The sequence below is a fragment of the Platichthys flesus genome, chromosome 8, assembly GCF_949316205.1.
Source record: "Platichthys flesus chromosome 8, fPlaFle2.1, whole genome shotgun sequence".
NCBI lineage: Eukaryota > Metazoa > Chordata > Actinopteri > Pleuronectiformes > Pleuronectidae > Platichthys > Platichthys flesus.
In genome coordinates, this window is record NC_084952.1 from 8,915,821 (window position 1) to 8,933,803 (window position 17,983).

At 42.5% G+C, this 17,983-nt stretch overlaps 3 protein-coding genes across 3 annotated transcripts; all 3 read left to right on the plus strand.

Annotated features, from left to right (window-relative positions):
• Positions 1-796: 796 nt before the first annotated feature.
• Positions 797-4,183, plus strand: vgll1 (vestigial like family member 1). Its single transcript, XM_062393233.1, has 4 exons — positions 797-1,013; positions 1,532-1,734; positions 1,827-2,189; positions 3,054-4,183. Exons 2-4 carry the CDS (start codon positions 1,545-1,547, stop codon positions 3,089-3,091), a joined length of 591 nt encoding a protein of 196 aa, XP_062249217.1. The 5' UTR covers positions 797-1,013; positions 1,532-1,544; the 3' UTR covers positions 3,092-4,183.
• A 2,802-nt stretch (positions 4,184-6,985) lies between these two features.
• Positions 6,986-13,892, plus strand: tmtops3a (teleost multiple tissue opsin 3a). Its single transcript, XM_062393999.1, has 4 exons — positions 6,986-7,391; positions 9,716-10,044; positions 12,577-12,810; positions 13,665-13,892. Exons 1-4 carry the CDS (start codon positions 6,986-6,988, stop codon positions 13,890-13,892), a joined length of 1,197 nt encoding a protein of 398 aa, XP_062249983.1.
• A 2,223-nt stretch (positions 13,893-16,115) lies between these two features.
• On the plus strand, positions 16,116-17,763 carry cd40lg (CD40 ligand). Its single transcript, XM_062393124.1, has 4 exons — positions 16,116-16,406; positions 16,903-16,930; positions 17,028-17,117; positions 17,197-17,763. The coding sequence occupies exons 1-4, from the start codon at positions 16,206-16,208 to the stop codon at positions 17,574-17,576; spliced, it is 699 nt and encodes a 232-aa protein (XP_062249108.1). The 5' UTR covers positions 16,116-16,205; the 3' UTR covers positions 17,577-17,763.
• The last annotated feature ends 220 nt before the right edge of the window (positions 17,764-17,983 follow it).

Sequence of the window (17,983 nt, forward strand, 5' to 3'; positions counted from 1 at the left end):
ATCCAGTGGTTTAAAGAAGAACTGCTTCATGTCTGTATCACTGAACAGCAAATAATAAAAATAAAAACATGTATGTAATGTAATAATTGTAAAGTAATAAGAAAATGTAACCTTGCATTTAAAGTTATAACAGTTTACCAATGAAATTTAAAAGCATATGGTTTTAATTTGTAAGATATTAAATCATCTCTCTGCACAGTTGCTGTGAAGTTTCAAAGTTTTTTCAGTAAGTTTAGCTTTTTTTCTTGTTTGCTCTGCTTCTACTTTCTAATGCCACGATTCAGTTTTATTTACATGTTTTTTCACATTTCCATTACTACTAATCTGCACAGTGACCAGACCAAATCTATTAATTTGACTTTTATTTTAGTCCTGACTAAATCTTTATTTGTTATCAATGATAAAAGAGCCACATGGTTTTATTTAATCTGTTATGATGACACAAAATACAAAAGTCAATCCTTCAAACAAGGAAACAAGATTTCATAAGTTAACCACAGAGGCCCTGAGACGAAAGGTCAGTGGTTGTCAAACAAGTTTTTGTCTTAGGTGCAATATGTATAAACCTGTATTATGTAACATCTGAATCTAATTAACATGAAGTTTCATCTGCAAACATCTAATGAATCCCTTCAAAACAGCTGCTAAACTCCTTGACTTTTAGTCAGCGTGACTGTGGAATGTTTTTATAAGGTGTCAAACACTTTCTGGAGGAACTTGCCGGATGACATTCTGCTCATAGCCGTCTGCGTCTATGAAGCATCACACGCCCTGCCAGTCCAACACATCATGTACACCTGGAGGATCGGCGAGCGAAATGTTGTGTGTGTAGAGTAGAGGAAGAAAAGTACGGCAACAGCTGTCGCTTCTTCGAATCTTATCGATGACTCTGAAACCAGGTGATATTTCCTCCGAAAACATTTGCTGCTGCTTCTGCTGCTCACTTTCACTTTGATCCACCGGTCGACTCAAGGACGCAGTGTCTGGTCGTCTTCGGGCAAACATCAGGTCAGGTAAGAACTTGTGAATGATGCACTCTTTGGTTCTTTTCTCAAAAGTCAGGGTAGGAAGTTCATGGGGGCTTTATATATTATAACAATACATAAAACTTATTTAATTTCACCATTTCTTTTAAATATACAGTATATTTCAAATTCAACAGATGATAAGATAATGACTCGCTTTAAAAATCTGTGCAAACCGCTGCTCATTTTTCACAGATTACAAAAGAGTTTCATGCAAATGTGTTCATCTCTATGCTCTTTGAACGTATTTCCATTCATCTAAGTGTAAGATGTTACTATATTCAACAAATCTAGTGAAATGAAAGGTGGATCTCACTGTCTGACTGGTTGAGCTTGTGCAAATCGTTTGGACACTCTATGGGAAGCCGGACAGTTAGAGACATCCGGCTGTTCATGGCTTGAATCCTCCAGGGAAAGTCAGGTTTCATGTGAAGATGAGGAGGAAAACTTCCCTCTTGAGTTTGACAGTTCTCGTCAATAGCGATAAGTTTTGTCTCTGTGTTTAGTACCAGCTGACCCATGGAGGACAGAACAGAAACCCAGATGGCTGTGAAGGTGGAGGAGCATTCTCGGGGTGTCATCCTGACTTACTTCCAGGGCGACATCAACAGCATGGTGGACGCTCACTTCACCCGAGCTCTCAGAGGAGACTGCAAGGCCAAGGCTCCGGCAGCGAAGACAAAAAAAACAAGGAAAAGTATCAAACTTGGTGAGCACATAACAGAGAGTGACACACCAACAAGATGTTCGATTCTATTCAACCTCACTGCATGGCTTCTTATTTTCTTCCGCCCCCTGCAGAGAGCAGCAGCTCATGTCAGGGCAGGGCTGTTAACCCTTACACTGAGGCACAGTCCCCTCCCGCTGCGGAACGTCTCCTGACATTCGGCCCCTTGGCCGAAACTCCCCCCGGTTCGTGGCACTCGCTCACAGCCCGGCCAGGAGAGGGCTCAGGTCTGCCGCCCCTTGCATACTCCCTGACCCCGCAAGGGTTGAGCCTGACTGGACAACAATATGCCACATCCCTGCTCAACCTGCTGCACAGTGACAGGGGTGAGATGGGACCCAGCATGGCCTCCAGCTCCAAGCCAGAGCTGCTGCCCAGCTGGACCGTGCCTCAGGGCTTCAGAGAGTCTGTGGACCCCTCTGTGGGATTTGAACCTGGTAAGCCTGCAGCCGCAGCATCGCACCTCAGATACTGATAAAGCAGTAATAATAATATTAGTTATATTAATAACATTTGTTCCAAGAATTGTGCAGTCTGAGAAAGGAACAAATCAGTAATCTTTATTAGGTAATGATTGGTTATTAAAAAATTACTCTTAGATTCGTGGCAGATTTTAACATTTGATGATTCTATCCCCAAGTTTCACAGGTTGTATAATGAAAGTGAAATATAATGAATCAAAGTAAGTCTTTGGCTTGAATTCAAATCCTTATCAGCTGCAGAGGCACTTAACCAATGTCCCCTCTTTAAAGTGCATGCTTGTGTTGCTGTGCTCCGGCAGTACACACCTGACAAGTAGCAAGTGCATTCCTCCTGGAAAAGCATTAACAAATCACTTGAGTGACGGCAATAAACTAAAATATCTTACTGCTCATCTTCAGAGCACATTCATGCTCTTTTGTTGCTCGTGCTGCATATAAAGCAGGCAGGCTGCAGTACATCTTTACGTAAAAGCAGTGATTATGTGTCATTATGCACCAGAGGCAGTCAGTACAGAGGCACTTATGTAGGTTATCGTAGGACAGCAGACAACCCTAACCCTAGCCCTAACCCTTCTCAAATCAGTGTGGAGGTCTTTGGGAATTACTCGTTAGGAATCTTTGTATTATCAATAAGATCTGGACCACTTTCTTGTTCATTTCCTTGTATCTGCACAGGAAGTTCTTGCACATTGTTCTGCTATAGATTAATCTATTTGCATAATTAATCTATGCAAATAGATTAATTAGGCTGTAATTTTTAACAGTGTGGGTGATTGTGAGCTGTTTAGAAATGCTGGGATCTTGTCTCCTCTCTGTCAGAGCGTCGTCTGGACAAGAAGGACTTATACTGGTATTGAAGAGCGAGCGCCTGGAGCAGCAGAGACTGGAACATCTTCCACCACGCGACACTGAGTTACAACAGCTGGCTTACTCTTCAGTCGAGGAGCCGCCAGATGTGTGTTTGTTAAACAGTCCTCGGCGTGTCATGGGAGAACTCAGAAAGACGGAAGAAACAGCGGCGCTTCCATTCCCTGGCTCGCTCTCTGCACCTCTCACTCAAATGAACTCAGTACCTCAGTATGTGTTAGCTGGAACAAGCCTTCTGGAAGGGAACACTCTCTGACAAACCTGTTCTTCAACTCTGTCATTCCTCTGGTAGATTACAGTGCACTGTATATGTTGTTTCTCCCTCTGCTGTGGAGTCGAGAGGGCATTCTCTTAAATCTTATCTTAGTGGACTTATACCAGTAACTAGACCAGTATTACATTGTGTGCCTTTTCAGTGTAAAGATTTTGTTGTTAATATTGGTCTGCAGTTCACCTGGATGAGCTTTAGTTGTTAATGTTTTTACATATCCAAAAGGGCACGGTCATACAATCTTAATAAATCGTTTTCTGTCATTTTGTATCAAAAGTAAAGTAAAAATATAAAAAAAACCTTTCACCGGCTTTGAAAAGAAATTAACAGACAACACAAATTGAAAAACAGTGGCATCTAGTGGCAGGTTGACAACATATTAAATATTCATAAGGCTACTGTCAAGTAAACTACCCAGAAGAGTGAAGAAGTTAAATTAGCTTCACTTCACACGACTACAGAATTAAACTAAGCAATTATATGTTAATTTAGCAATAATAATTTATAAATAAGATCAAACTATAAGACGCTTTCTGCACAATCAATTATTTTATTCTAAATATGTGAAGAAGATTTTACTGATCATACTTTTACAACAGTAAAACTCGTAAATCAGAATTTTTTGTATTTAATTGGGTATCTTTAGTGTGTCTTACTGCAGCTTCTGCTTAAATGAAATGATTTGAATACATCTTCAACTCGTGCACATGATTTATTTTTACTTGATGATACTATGGACATTTAAGGAGGTAAATTCTAAATGAATGCACAGATGAGACCTTATGAAATAAAAAATGTTGTGAATAAATACAAATACTGGACAGTTGGCTTAGCACTTCTTGCAGTTTTTGGACGTAAACATAACTTAACCAGTCTGTGATTCACACCACGATCGTTCCATTAACTTAACGTTAATATTGGAACCATGACGACAAAGGACTGGTATCCTTGCCAGTGTTGGGGCAGAACTTCAGGAGACGCTCCAGTGACCACATCCGAATGTAGCAAGGATTCGTGGGAAGTGTCTAAGGCACTGCACATAGTATTGTGCACATAGTATTAAACTGTTATATATATATAAAAAAAGTATGGCTAAAGTTAGGTTCAAACTGAATAAAAAACACCAAACTGGAGAACAATCTTCAAACTTGTGAGAACCTAAAACAGTTAAGAGAATAAAAAAAGTGATCCTGAATTGTGATGTTATCAAGCTGCTTCAGCTGTTACCAACAGAATCCGCTGATCTATCAAATTGTGTTTGTACAGCCCCTATTCACAAATAACATTTCATCTCATAGGGCTAAACAGGGTGTGACATTCTCTGTTCTTCACCCGCGACTACAGTGAGGAAAAACTTCTAAAAAAAAGACACTTCGTCAGGAGGACAAATGTTGAAACCTCAGAGAGCCACAAGTGAGGGATGGGATCCCTCTCCCAGGACGGACAGGGGTGCAATAGATTCCACTTGTAATATAACACGTTGACAATATAACATTATCTCTAACATTCAAGACAGTGTGTTTAAAGTGTTTATACAAAATGTGTGAAAGAAATGAAGGGAGCAATGATGACACTTGTAATGTTTGAGGTATTACCAGTGATGCACACAATAATGAATCAAGATTGATTCCATAACAGCCAGAGCTGCGATCCTGAAGCTGCAACGAAATCATGAAACATTTCAAATAGTTTATATAAGAATCTGTTAACTTAAAGCTTTGTAAGAGACGGGGGCTGCAAACAGAAGCACTGTTCTCTGGGTCTGTAACTCTCTTCTGCAAATACGAATTTCTCATTCTCTTTGTCGATGGACATTCAGTCTGCGTGACCCTCATTTTTCTTTATTTGAAGAATGCAGCTCCTTTAGCTTCACAGCAGACAGCATCATCGAGATAATTCCAAACAAAACAATCATGACACTGTCCTCGACGGTCTAAAAGGATTTCACAGACCTGAGGGGCTACGTCAACTCTGTTTGTTAAAAAGCATTCTTCATTGTAGCTGCTAGAAACTCATTAAAGAAGAGAGAGAAGTATGAAGAAAGGAAAGTTATCAACCGTATCCCTGAGAAATCACACAACTAGTAAAGCAAACAACTAAACCATCCAAAGATACAATAACCATTGTGTACAAGATGTGCGACAGATATAAAAATGAACAAGAGGGAGTAAAGATTCTGTGTAAAGAGACAGTGCGTCCATGTAGTGATCGCTGCTACACAGACACAGGCACCAAATGCAAAAGATGCATTGGCATTACATATATTTCAGCTTAATTTCTGGATAGTTGGAATAAGTCGACCAATGTTAAATACAATCACTGGTTTATTTCTGCACTTTAGTCCCGGTATCCATTTAATTCCAGGGTTCATACTGAAATGAAACTCAATCGATTGCTGTGAACGAGGCAGCCGGGGAGCGCAGATGTTTTCACTGCATTGATCTGCAACAGAAAGTGAACTTTGAAAACTCAGACTTTGACTCTCTGCATGGATCACCTGTCTGTAGAGGCTTCCAAGTCTCCAAAAGTTCACACAAAGAAGAAATGAACGAGAACAAGTCGGTGCAGCGAGGTAACGTTAATTGAGAGGACACAAAAGACAGGTTGGTCGTGTGGAAAAGAAAATGCTGAACAGGTGGGGAAGTTTCTTTGTTGGTGACTTACTGTGTGCACGGTTGACTAAGCTCCCACACACAAAAGCAGTCCTGCACAGAAAGCAGCACTGAATATGAAACGCACGGCTTAGCAGAACCATGCAGCCAAAGTTTGTGTTTCTGAAGCGGAACGCCACATGTAGTTCCCTCTCTGGTGTATAATGAGAACTTAATTTTTGGACAATCGCTCGATCTGGCCTTTATCTGTCGTGTAAAATCCAGTGGAAGGAATCCGATGGAAGTCGGTGTGACCGTGCAAATTTGATTCACGTCTGCACAGAAGCTCAGAAAGACATTGCACCTGCAGCCGGAAAGCAATCAATTGGTGGGATTCATTCTATTAACATAGGTCACTGAAATCAAAAGGATTTTATAATGAGTCCAGGGGAGATTCTGAGGAAGAAAGGGGAGGAGTGAATGTGGAGAAGAGGAGTCAGGAGGCGGGGGGGGGGGGGGGGGGTTATTATAAGAGTGCAGGTATAAGGAAGAGTACAGGGCAAAGTACACTCTCTCTTCTAACTGTGCAGTAGCGGCCCCCGCAGCATGTGGAGCAGTTGCACCGGGGCTGTGCAGGACAGTGTTTGAGTCCGGCTCCTTTCCTGTTCCTCTCCTGCTCCCGTCCTACTCTTCTACGGCTCCTCTCCGGCTCCTGTACTGCTCCTTTCCTCTCTACGACTCCTGTCCTGCTCCTGTCCTGCTCCTCTCCTGCTTCTCTCGTCCTCCCCTCCTGCTCCCGTCCTACTCCTCTACGGCTCCTCTACGGCTCCTATTCAGCTTATCTCCTGCTCCTCTATCTGGCTCCTCTCTCCTGCTCCTCTCTCCTGCTCCTCTCTTGCTCCTGTCCAGCTTCTCTCCTGCACCTCTCCTGCTCCTGTCCTGTTCCTCTCCTGTTCCTCTCCTGCTCCTGTCCGGCTTCTCTCCTGCTCCTCTCCACCTCCTCTCCTCCTCCTCTCTCTGCTATGGTCGTCCTCATACGCGGCTGCAACTTCAGCACCGCGGACAGCTCCCACTCCACCTCCAGCCCCGGCACCGACCTCTCCCTGCGGGACTCCCCGGAGGCGGCGTCCCAGAGCCCCGGTGTCCTGAACCCCGGTGGCCTGAGCCGGAGCGGCCACACGGTGGTGGCCGTCTGCCTCGGCTTCATCCTGGTGGCGGGGATCCTCAACAACCTGCTCGCTCTGCTCGTCTTCGCCAAGTTCCGCTCGCTGTGGACGCCCATCAACCTCATCCTGCTCAACATCAGCCTCAGCGACATCCTGGTCTGCGTGTTCGGGACTCCCTTCAGTTTCGCTGCCAGTCTGCAGGGAAGGTGGCTCATTGGGGAGCACGGCTGCAAGTGGTACGGCTTCGCCAACTCGCTCTTCGGTGAGTCAGAGCAAACAAACAACTTTCCTGTCTGTGGTTTTCCACCCACTCGTGAGTTTTATGATGAATTCAGAAAGTAAAAAAATGTTTGACTTCGGTAAAGATGATTTTGACAAGAGGTGGAAGAAATAAGTCAAAGTTCTACCAAAGTAAAAGGGAAAATCCATAAGTGACTTTTAAAAGACTTAATGATTGTGTTAATAGAGACAGGGGTGGAATAAAAAGTACTGTGGCAGTACTGCTTTACAAAACCCATACATAATGTCACCAAAGTAAAACTAAACATCAGATATTAAAATATTCTTTCATGAAGCCAAACATGGAGACAGACAATGGCTGGAGAAACATTTAGAGCTTTGATAAAGGTATTGACGCAAAATAACTTATTCACAGGCTGAAGTCCTGAATTCAAAATTTTAACAAAATTAAAGTGCAAATCCAATATCAGCTTACCATGCTTTGACAAAGTCAAGCATGGTAACTGACTTTGTTAACTGGATTTGGATGATGACGATAAGGTTAAAGATAGTTGTGGGAAAAGTATTTAGATCATTTTATAATAGGACTGTAGCTGTGCCATTGTATAAGAATTATTATTTACAACCTTAAGTCCTGCATTCAAACTGTTACAAATCAAAACTGCAACGTACAAATCTGTATCTCTCTTTGTGTGCCACATGAAACTCAAACCTCAACAGTGCTTGAGAAAACACAACTTAACTCCAATGGTTAAATAAAACCACAAGACCTGTGTTGGTGTCAGATTCAACCGTATATTACAGATACTTGGCTCATAAGAACCATAACAAGTTCACAGTATTTAAACAGTGGAGGGAAGTAGCTGAAATACATTTACTCAGGTATTTTTTATATTTTTCATGGTAATCGTTTAGAGCATTTGAGTAAATGTACTTTAGTTAGTTATTTTCAGCTACTATCACTGGTTAAATAAACCTAAAATAACCTTGTGGGATTGTGTAGGTGTCACATTGTACCATTAATTCAGTTAATTGGCTCTTTAAAGGAAACTAAGACCAAAGACGGCAGATTCACGACAGGAAGCCAGTGACGGTGACAGAGAGTCCCGCTGTGATCTATTCATCTTGTGTCAAAGTGAGGATGACTCATGGTGGACGTGTCATTTGACAGAGTTTCAGTCTCTTGATCTCCTCAGCACACAAAAGCTTTCAGTCGCAGGCTTTCTGCAGCCGAGGTAGAAATGTGCATCCTATTTTTTTTTTAATTGTTGTACAAAAGACACACACACACACCCACACATGCAAGCACATTCAATTTCATATAGTTTTTTTATATAACACCAGGCAGACATGTGGGAGTTTGTAGTGGTTTACAGAAGCATAGAAAAACTTAAAGAATTTAAGAAGAAATAAAAAACTTATGGAAAGACAATAACAGCAAAAGCAAACTAGCAAAGTTCTCTAACCATCACACACATTCACAAATATTATAAACATGAAAGAACTATTTTCTGACGGTGAAACTCATGTTTTTAATATTAAACAATTCATTATAGATGAAAAGTTATATAGTTGTAAGATTCAAACCTTTTGTGTGATGGAGATCTGACGGCATTCTGGGATATGTATTAATGAGATGATGACAAAGGGAATGTTAGAGTCGGCATAAACATCTGTACCAACTTTCATGGCGATGCATTCAGCAGCTGTTGAGACATTCCTCTTATAAACCACCAGTATGAAACCTCCTGTTGGAGGAAAAGTCAGTTCATCAATGTCGTTTCAATCCATCAGACAGTTGTTCAGATGTTTCAGTCTGGAGGAAAGAGGCGGTTCCACTGACGCTTTCATTCTGTGAGCGGTTCACAATGAAAAGGAACAGAGAGCAGCTGATAGGATGGATTTTTCTATGACGATCTAGTGGCATTAAGGTTTCCTGTCACAAAAAAAAGAAGAACGATGCTCACACACAGCTTCATGTGACAGTTTTGGAAAGTCAACGTATCACAAAACATGTGTAAATTTCAAGATCTTTGTTCATTGTTAAGAAAAAGCATCAACTTTCATGTTTTTACTTAAAAGGATCAAAGCTGGACAGGCTATGACTTTTGCATTTAATGAATTCATTTGAACTATTTATTTCTTATTCTGCTTTCACACCCTCGAGAAAGTTAAAGGTCTGATTTTACAGAGAACATCTCAGTTGCAGTCGGCAGGTTGATTTGGACCAACTGTTCCTCGTTCATTGGAACCAGTGTAGAGTCGTTAGAAGAGTGAGAATAAGAAGTATAAATTGCTCTCTTATAAACCTGATCTACTCTGATCTCTCCTCTCTTGCTCCATTAGGGATCGTCTCCCTGGTGTCCCTGTCCATTCTCTCCTATGAGCGCTGCAGCACCGTGCTGCGTTCCTCCCAGGCCGACATCTCGGACTTCAGGAAGGCCTGGCTCTGTGTCGGAGGCTCCTGGCTCTACTCTCTCCTCTGGACCGTGCCGCCTCTACTGGGCTGGAGCAGCTACGGGCCTGAGGGACCGGGCACTACGTGTTCAGTCCAGTGGCACCTCCGCTCGCCCACCAGCGTCTCGTACGTGTTGTGTCTCTTCATCTTTTGTCTGCTGCTGCCCCTTCTGCTCATGGTCTACTCCTATGGACGAATCCTGGTTGCAATCAGGAGGGTGAGTGCATGCTGGTCCGGCACACGCTTACACAGATCGGTTGAAGTTACACAAAACATGTATGTAATTATAAAGCACAAGTTATGAATAGTTTCTTTGTCAGTTTCATTCAAAAACTCAGAAGACAAGAAACCTCAACACACCAGTGGACGCTGCCACAAACTTTTTAGTAACCTTCCTGCCAACGTTTTAGACCTGTTAACTCCTCAGGGAATGTAGAAGCAGAGTCACTAGACACATACCTGCAACAAATAAAATAAAGAATACAACTATTTTTTTAAATCAGGGCAAATAATACAAAGTTTAGCTCAAGAGACAAAGCACAGTTTTTGTGTTGTGTGTATCAAGGCAATGCCCTGATATGAAATAGCTCACAGGAGAAAGTCCCTGAAAAACTGATCACAGATCAGATTTAAAAACTGTGTGTGCTTGCGGTTCTGTCTCTTTCAAAGCTTCAGATGCTTTAGGGTTAGGCTGCTTGAAGGGAATGTTTCCATTGTCGCCACTTGCAGGCTCTTGATATGTCACAGAAATGTATATAATATATTGCAAATACACTTGGCTCAATTATACTCGGCTTTGTTTCACCCTGAGAGTATAGAAGACACATTTCTAAAGGTTCAGTGTGAGATACACACGGCACCCAGCTGTAATTTTCTCAGGACAAAGTGCCTCAATCGGTCTCATGAAGTGGGCTTCATGGTTTCTCTCGAGCTGTCATGGTTTTCTTTGGGCAGGAGATCGCAGCTCGGAGGTTGAGTGATTCCTCTCACAATCCCATCAACACTTTTTTTTCAAGGTCTTTTCGCAGAGCAGATAATACCAGAAGCCACAGATCAGTGTTGGCTACCTCAAGATCCATTTATCCAGCAGGAGAAGGATGGAGCAGCGACATCTTCGGGCGAGCGAGGAATCAGAGCCCGGCCTCCTTCCTCAGGGCAATGACCCCCTCTCAGTTTCCAGATAGTGACTCATCTGCAGCTCGTTGTGGGTTACGTAAACCTGTCAGTCACACAATTAAAGAGCAATCAATTGATGTTGGGTGCCTCCGTGCACTGTTCTGCTACTGCTCCTATGTATCACCTATGGGAGGTATTTTTAGATCAGGGAAGCAACCTGTTACTAATGGATCCCTGCTATTAATGCACCCGAGGGAGTCAGCGCACGGAGGGGCTTTGCAGACATGATTACTGTATCCCCTCGAACGGCGGCTCCGCCATCGCCCTCTGACTGGGAGCGCTTTTGTTAGAAACTGAGCAATCAGTGTGTGGATTCTTCAGCTGGCGTCTCCCAGGTGACTGAGTCGGACACGTCAGAGGGACGCATGACATTTATATCAACAGCATCAGTGTGCATCCGGCTTGGATTTCTATACTTTTTCCTCTGCACGGCAACATCGCTCAGAGATCGTGTTGATGATGATGACGCTGTCGACAATGCTTCCTCTATTAACCCACGCACCTTGGAGATTTATTCTCATATAACTGTTTCCTGTTTATTGACAATGGACACATTCCCTGACAACCGTGCTCGATTGTATTACAAGAATAGAATGTTACTCAGTAGAGCGCAAGGCCCAGCAGAGGAAGCCACACTTAAAATCACTAGATCCAGATTTCTATATTGACCTGCACCAAATTGTGCACACTCATAAATACCAGTCCTCTTGGAATTTTTCCCAGATCCGCCTCCTAATTGGGATTCCCACCAAAAATTTGATGATAACAAAGATTTTTTTATTTACATTCATGGTAGTAAAGCACAATTCTGCAGCGCCCATGTGTCATGAGTGATGTTTGAAGTGACGCAATAAAAAAACCTGTTTTATTGGGACAGCTTCTCCGCGGACAACATTATCCTTGTATCTGTGCTAATTTAAGCCCACAGCTGCACTAGAGCGGGGGGGGGGGGGGGGGGGGGGACCAGTACATCCGTCGTAATGGAACACAGTGGAGCTGCTGGACACACTTTAACCGTCTACTGTTTCTTTAGTGGGGGTCTCTATGGTTACTGCGACATGTGCATTGCCGAGTCTGACATGTTAGATCTACCGATCCAGCCGACACTCACACGTCACACACTGCACGGACACATTCACACTTTCTCCCAAACCAACCGTCGGCTCTCGTTTTGTTTCTGGAAAAGTTGTGAAGAGCACAAAATAGCTCCACTCAAACTTCTTAGAAACAAAGTCGCCATCTTAAATACCCACTGTCCAGTTTAAAGTAATCAAGTGATGTATCTGTAATACAGAATATACACATATCAGAGTAGATATTAAAACGGTGCACAAAATATATATATAAACTTTCTTATCAAATTTAAACCACATTAATCATGAAAACTAGTTATTTGAGGCGTCTATGGAGAAAATAGGGAGAGTTACCCTAACACGATGGTTCAGCATTCAGGCAGATGTATAGAGAAACGAGGTGTTCATCCAGCACCCATAAAAAACAAAAGCAAATCCCTTGAATGTGTAAACCAACTTGGCAATAAACCCCGATTCTGATTCTTTCTCCATGTCTCCAGGTGGGTAAGATCAACCTGCTGGCCGCTCAGCGCAGAGAGCAGCACATCCTGGTGATGGTGTTGTCCATGGTGTCCTGCTACATGCTGTGCTGGATGCCCTACGGCATCATGGCCCTGATTGCCACCTTCGGACGGCTGGGACTGGTCACTCCCATGGCCAGTGTGGTGCCCTCGGTCCTGGCCAAGCTCAGCGCAGTCATCAACCCTGTGATCTACATGTTCTTCAACAACCAGGTGAGCGACCCGGGGGGTATACGATGAGGTATGCTATGTAAGGTCTGTTGGTTAAAGTATAAATATGTGTGAAGTTTCCAACTGTGAAGTGGAAAGAAAGGTAGAGAGACGTTCAGTGAGGAGAAGCTCAGTCTTTATTCTCTCAGTGTTTCTCGATAACCACTTATCAGCTGTTATGTTCATCGCACTGGATGACAGGCTCCTGTTTAGGCAGAAGCAAGAAAACCTCCTCACCAATTTGACAAATACACAAAATAAACCAAATAGACAAATATGCTACAAATACACACAATAGAAAGTAGCACAAAAGTTTTCTCTCCCACACATAAGAGCTTTCCTTCCCCCGCAGCTATATGTGACCTTTTGTCTCTGTCATATGCCACCTAGTGGCTGGCAGCAGTGTAACGCATAAATCCCCTATGTTAATCGATGGGACATGAACCAAACTAAAATGTCAAAGTTCACGTTACGCAACTTTTTGTGTATGTCTTCTGTAGTTTGAGGTAGATCTTATCACACTGATGTTTGTCCAAGTGAAACATTTTCCAGTAGGTTTGGTTTTAATTATTTATTAATACGATAACATCATGATTGACAGCTGAGACTGACACATGATTGGTCATGAGTCAAATATATGTCTTAAGTTAACCAGTGATAAATTTGTATTAATAGAAAAAGTATATGTTTCGTTTCAGCCGATTTTATCCTGATGTTTAGTAACTGACTGATATGATACTGATTATTATGTATGTTACTGACATAATGAGCTGTGATATCAAACTTCTTATAACCTGCAAATCAGCACATCAATGCTGACAAACACCGATCTTCCTGTATCCTGTGGCTTCCCTCAGTTCTACAGAGGCTTTGTGGCTCTGATGAAGTGCAGAGACGAACCTCATTCTGTTCATGAAGAAGTGCACCCGACCCCAGGGACACCGGCTTCAGGCCTCTACCCCTCCCACAAGCATCAGGCCTCTCTCCTCTCAGCCCCATCTCCAATCCACAGCAGCCCTGGAAACGCTGCCCCCTGCAGCCGGCACAGTGAACATCACACACTTGTTGTTCATTTCACTCCTTAGCTGGTGTTTCACCTTTTTCCTCTGACAGACTGTGGACGTTTAAACTAAGTTTTTTTTTTGTGCAGAATCCAAAGAGCAACTCAAAGACAGTTCATTTTACACATGATGAAGAACTCTCTAAGGATTGAATGTAAACTCAGTCCCATGCAGTTCTGCTTAGTTCACATTTCACTTGGTCATGTGCCGATCTTCCATTTACGATAATAACAATGTACAGCACATGTTAACAATGTCATTATGTGTAAGTTTGCAGCTTGACCGACCGAGTTAAAACAGCCTCTGCATATTGATGCCGACGCTCATGAAATGTAAATATCAATGAATGTCTCTTGTGGTTCGCAAAAGAATAAAATTCCTTTGCACTTCTCAGTTAGACGTTTGATTCTGAGTCCTGATCCTATCTTCTTTTATTTCCTTTTAAAAAACAGGAAACAGAAGAACCAGTTAGAATATTGTGTAACTCACCATTTAATGGAGAGAAAAGGGAATCATTTAACATGCACTGATTCTGGTTCCACAATTACATTGAATTTAACTGTACATGGTGTCTGGTACTAAATTAGGAAAACAAAGTATAAAATGTAGCGTTTAAAAAACATTGAATCTATTCTTATTTGTATATATTTCAATAAATAAAAATATCTTATGCGTGTATTTACAGTCGAGAATATTTTGAACCACTGAGATGCAGTAATGTCACATTAGACTCAGTCTTCACGTGTGTCAGTTATTTTTGAGTATCGGTTTTTAAAGTCTTTTTTTTTATCATAGGAAAGCCTGTCCAATACTTGTGTGCAGTGTTGAGAATATTATGCAGATTTAAGTTAAAACCACCTTAATGGGGTTTGAGACTCCACTGAATAAATTACGCTGTTTTTAACCCAATACTCAACATGAGAATCTTAACTTTTAGCCCCCAAAATAGTAACACATGTTTTTGTCTATGAAAATGTATCATTCCTCAACATAAAAAATATTAAATAATTTTCAAATAACGACTGTTTTTTACTCACTGGGTAAACAACTCAGCGTCGCAGTCATTTCATGAGCAGCAGGCACTTTAAAGAAACTCTCTCTTTGCCTTCATTGCTTTTCGCTTAGAGGCCCATCTGGGTGTAGGAGCTCCGGGAGGAAGCTCCCATGTGAAAAAGTTGTCGTGCGGAGGAAACGCTGTACACCGACTCTTCAGAACTGACTAAAAGCATGTGACATGGTGTCATCTGCTAAGCTGTCTCATACCTTCTGCTTTTACAGCCCTCAGAGACTAATTGGGAAAACGTGAAAAAGAGTTTCACAATAGCCTTAACTTTCTGTGCCTTCTTTTTCTGAGGCCTTTTGATTCCCCCGGGGAACGTAACGAACCCCCCCCATCCTCTCCGCTCTTGTGCCTTCCGGTCAAGTTGTTGCCATGACAGCCCCTCTTTCTTCCTCTCTTTTTCTGCGCATCTTCTCTAGATTTCCTCCGACTCCTCCTCCCTTGATGTATGTGCCGCCGCAACCGAGCAGTGTTCACATATTCAGCAGTGTGACGACATCGCCGTGTATCTGAATAAACCTCTTTCAAGTTGAACTGTGGTGAGATGCATTCAGGAAGCTTTTACCGGCCTGTGCTCATCTGGCTTTTGTCCACTTGCATTCTGCACTCGTTCTTGTTTCCTCTGAATTGAAGTAAACAACCAAATAATCCAACAAATATTATCGAGAAGTTACCCTGTAAATATTTAAACTGCTTGTGTCTACACACAGGTCTTCTTTGGTAGACACATGGATGTAGAACATGTTGTAAATGTGTTATTTCCTGCTCCTATTACTGTGTAGATCATATGTATCTGCGGCTGCTGAGGTCATTTGTGTCTCAGGAAATACACACAGCATCAAAACTGTGTGAAAATACCACTGAGCGTCCAATGCACAAGCCTTTGGTTACAAGCTCTGCGACACACATGGCCTAGTTCTATTCCTGTATAACAAATAGTACATTATACTGCACTTTGTAGGATTATTGTTCATTTTTGTCAAAAATAGAAGTGTTGCCACACTTAAATGGAAAAATTGAGAAGTACAAGTTCACGTAACATTCAGCGGAGGCTGTCAGAATGGAAGACGCAACACACCCATGCATGCACACACACACTGACACATGAACTCTTCAAAGGTCACGTCACTTGTAGATTCGGGCAAGTTGAAGCCTGCAGAGCTTCCAGGAAGTACCAAGAGTAAAACTCATTTGGCAGAGAGAGCTGCAGTTCAGAGGTGCGTGGGGATGTGACGGACAGCAGGCAGCTCCTGCAGACTCCACCGCTACTCTCCATCATGATCAACACTTACCACACCAGCGTGGCCCCACCGCCGGTGCCTCCGCGCCACAGCGGGTCCCAGACCCTCCTCATCCCCGGTCCACATCCATCACCGAGCCACAGCAAGACTCTCATCCGATTCCTAGTCGGCGTGGCGGTACTGCATTTGCTGCTGTCTGTCGGAGGATTCATCTATCTGTACCACTATGAAAAAACGGTAAAACTACGTCTATTATTACAGTATGAGGATTTTAACCACACAAGGCCTAGCTGGTGGCACGGCTGGACGTATTTTTTAAATCATTATGCAGTACTTACTTAACCCATTACAATTATTTTACTTTGTCAATGTTAAGGTGATGGTTTGAGGAAAAAAGGCCTTTTTGTTTAAATTTTTTTTCAATTTCTATTACACTTAAACAAAAACTAATCAATGGGAAAAACCAATTATAAAATATATATATAAGTTTCATCTGCAAAGTTCATGATTTTTCATTCTAAATTCTGAATGAAGTAACTGATGTGCAAACTGCAGTGCACTTGAGTTTGCATTTGTGTATTTAGAGCACAGGAAATGCTCTTGAACAAGCAAGTGAGGTGTGATATTACTATAGCAGACATTTAGTGATCGAAGAGAGAAAAACTCTTTAATTTCACGACGCTAATAGCGTATGAGGAAAATCCTAATTCGTGTTCCTTATTCGTTCCCACAGGAGAGATTTTACCCAGCTGAAGGAAAAGGTAAACTCATTTCATTTCTCCCCAAATGTAATTTGATATATTCAGTTGCATAAAAATATTTATACGACTCTGACCAAATGTTTCCTCTCATTTCCAGCTTCACTTCTAACATCAGTTAAACAGGAAACTTCCTACAGAGCCTTGGCGCATTTGGGGGTTGACCGGAATACTGCAAAAACGCCTAAATGTAAGAAACTATAGAAATAGCATATTTGAAATGCAACTTGAGTATTTTCTGTAATAAACGCCTCCCTGTGTCTCTCCAGCTGGTTATCTCCAGTGGGACATGAGTAACTCAGCTCGCAAGAACATCAACTACTCCTACAGCAGCTGGCTGACAGTGCTGCAAGCCGGGGACTACTACGTCTACTCCAGGGTGACCTTCTCCAAGAGCCACTCTGTCAGCCCCCTGTTCAGCAGAGTCATGCTGAAGAAGAGCGAGAAGAAGGAAGAGGAGATCTTGATGAAGGCCTACTGCAACCTGGGCAGCCCCACTGAGAACCAGTCTGAGCCTCGGCAGTGCACGGCCACGCAGGGGAGGGTGGTCACGCTGGAGGAGGGAAACCAGCTCGGTGTCTGGATAGAGAACCTTTCCTATGTGGACTACGATGGAACAGCCACAGCGTTTGGGATGTACAGACTGTAGGAGCGTCCGGAGGAGCGAGGACACGGACCTGAGGGGAACTCATTCAGTGGATGGACCTGGATATAAATCTACTGAGAACACTGCTGAATACTGAGGCTTGATGAACTCTGATGACAGAGGAACAGTCCTCAACTATAATTTATACAAAATCCTTCTGTATTTATTCAATTAAATGAAGTTTATATTACCCTGAAATGATTTTATTTGTTCTATATTTAATCTTAAGTGTCCCTTCTTATCTCATCAGTTTATCGCGCGTGTGCTCAGCTCAGGAGTGAATTTCAAAGTAAAGGAGATACCGATCATCTCAGTGATGTGGTCGCCCACCCGTCGACAGCGATCTTCCGGTCGATCCCGCAGTCTTCACCGTGGACCCCCGAACTCTCTAGAATCACTGGCTGCGGTTT

Bases quoted from the DNA above. Each gene is read 5' to 3' on its own strand.
- vgll1 (XM_062393233.1), top strand. From the start codon at position 1,545: ATGGAGGACAGAACAGAAACCCAGATGGCTGTGAAGGTGGAGGAGCAT. The intron at 1,735-1,826 runs GTGAGCACATAA...CGCCCCCTGCAG, and splicing joins AAGGAAAAGTATCAAACTTG to AGAGCAGCAGCTCATGTCAG. The intron at 2,190-3,053 runs GTAAGCCTGCAG...CCTCTCTGTCAG, and splicing joins CTCTGTGGGATTTGAACCTG to AGCGTCGTCTGGACAAGAAG.
- cd40lg (XM_062393124.1), top strand. From the start codon at position 16,206: ATGATCAACACTTACCACACCAGCGTGGCCCCACCGCCGGTGCCTCCG. The intron at 16,407-16,902 runs GTAAAACTACGT...TCGTTCCCACAG, and splicing joins TGTACCACTATGAAAAAACG to GAGAGATTTTACCCAGCTGA. The intron at 17,118-17,196 runs GTAAGAAACTAT...GTGTCTCTCCAG, and splicing joins TACTGCAAAAACGCCTAAAT to CTGGTTATCTCCAGTGGGAC.
- tmtops3a (XM_062393999.1), top strand. From the start codon at position 6,986: ATGGTCGTCCTCATACGCGGCTGCAACTTCAGCACCGCGGACAGCTCC. The intron at 7,392-9,715 runs GTGAGTCAGAGC...TTGCTCCATTAG, and splicing joins CTTCGCCAACTCGCTCTTCG to GGATCGTCTCCCTGGTGTCC. The intron at 12,811-13,664 runs GTGAGCGACCCG...GGCTTCCCTCAG, and splicing joins ACATGTTCTTCAACAACCAG to TTCTACAGAGGCTTTGTGGC.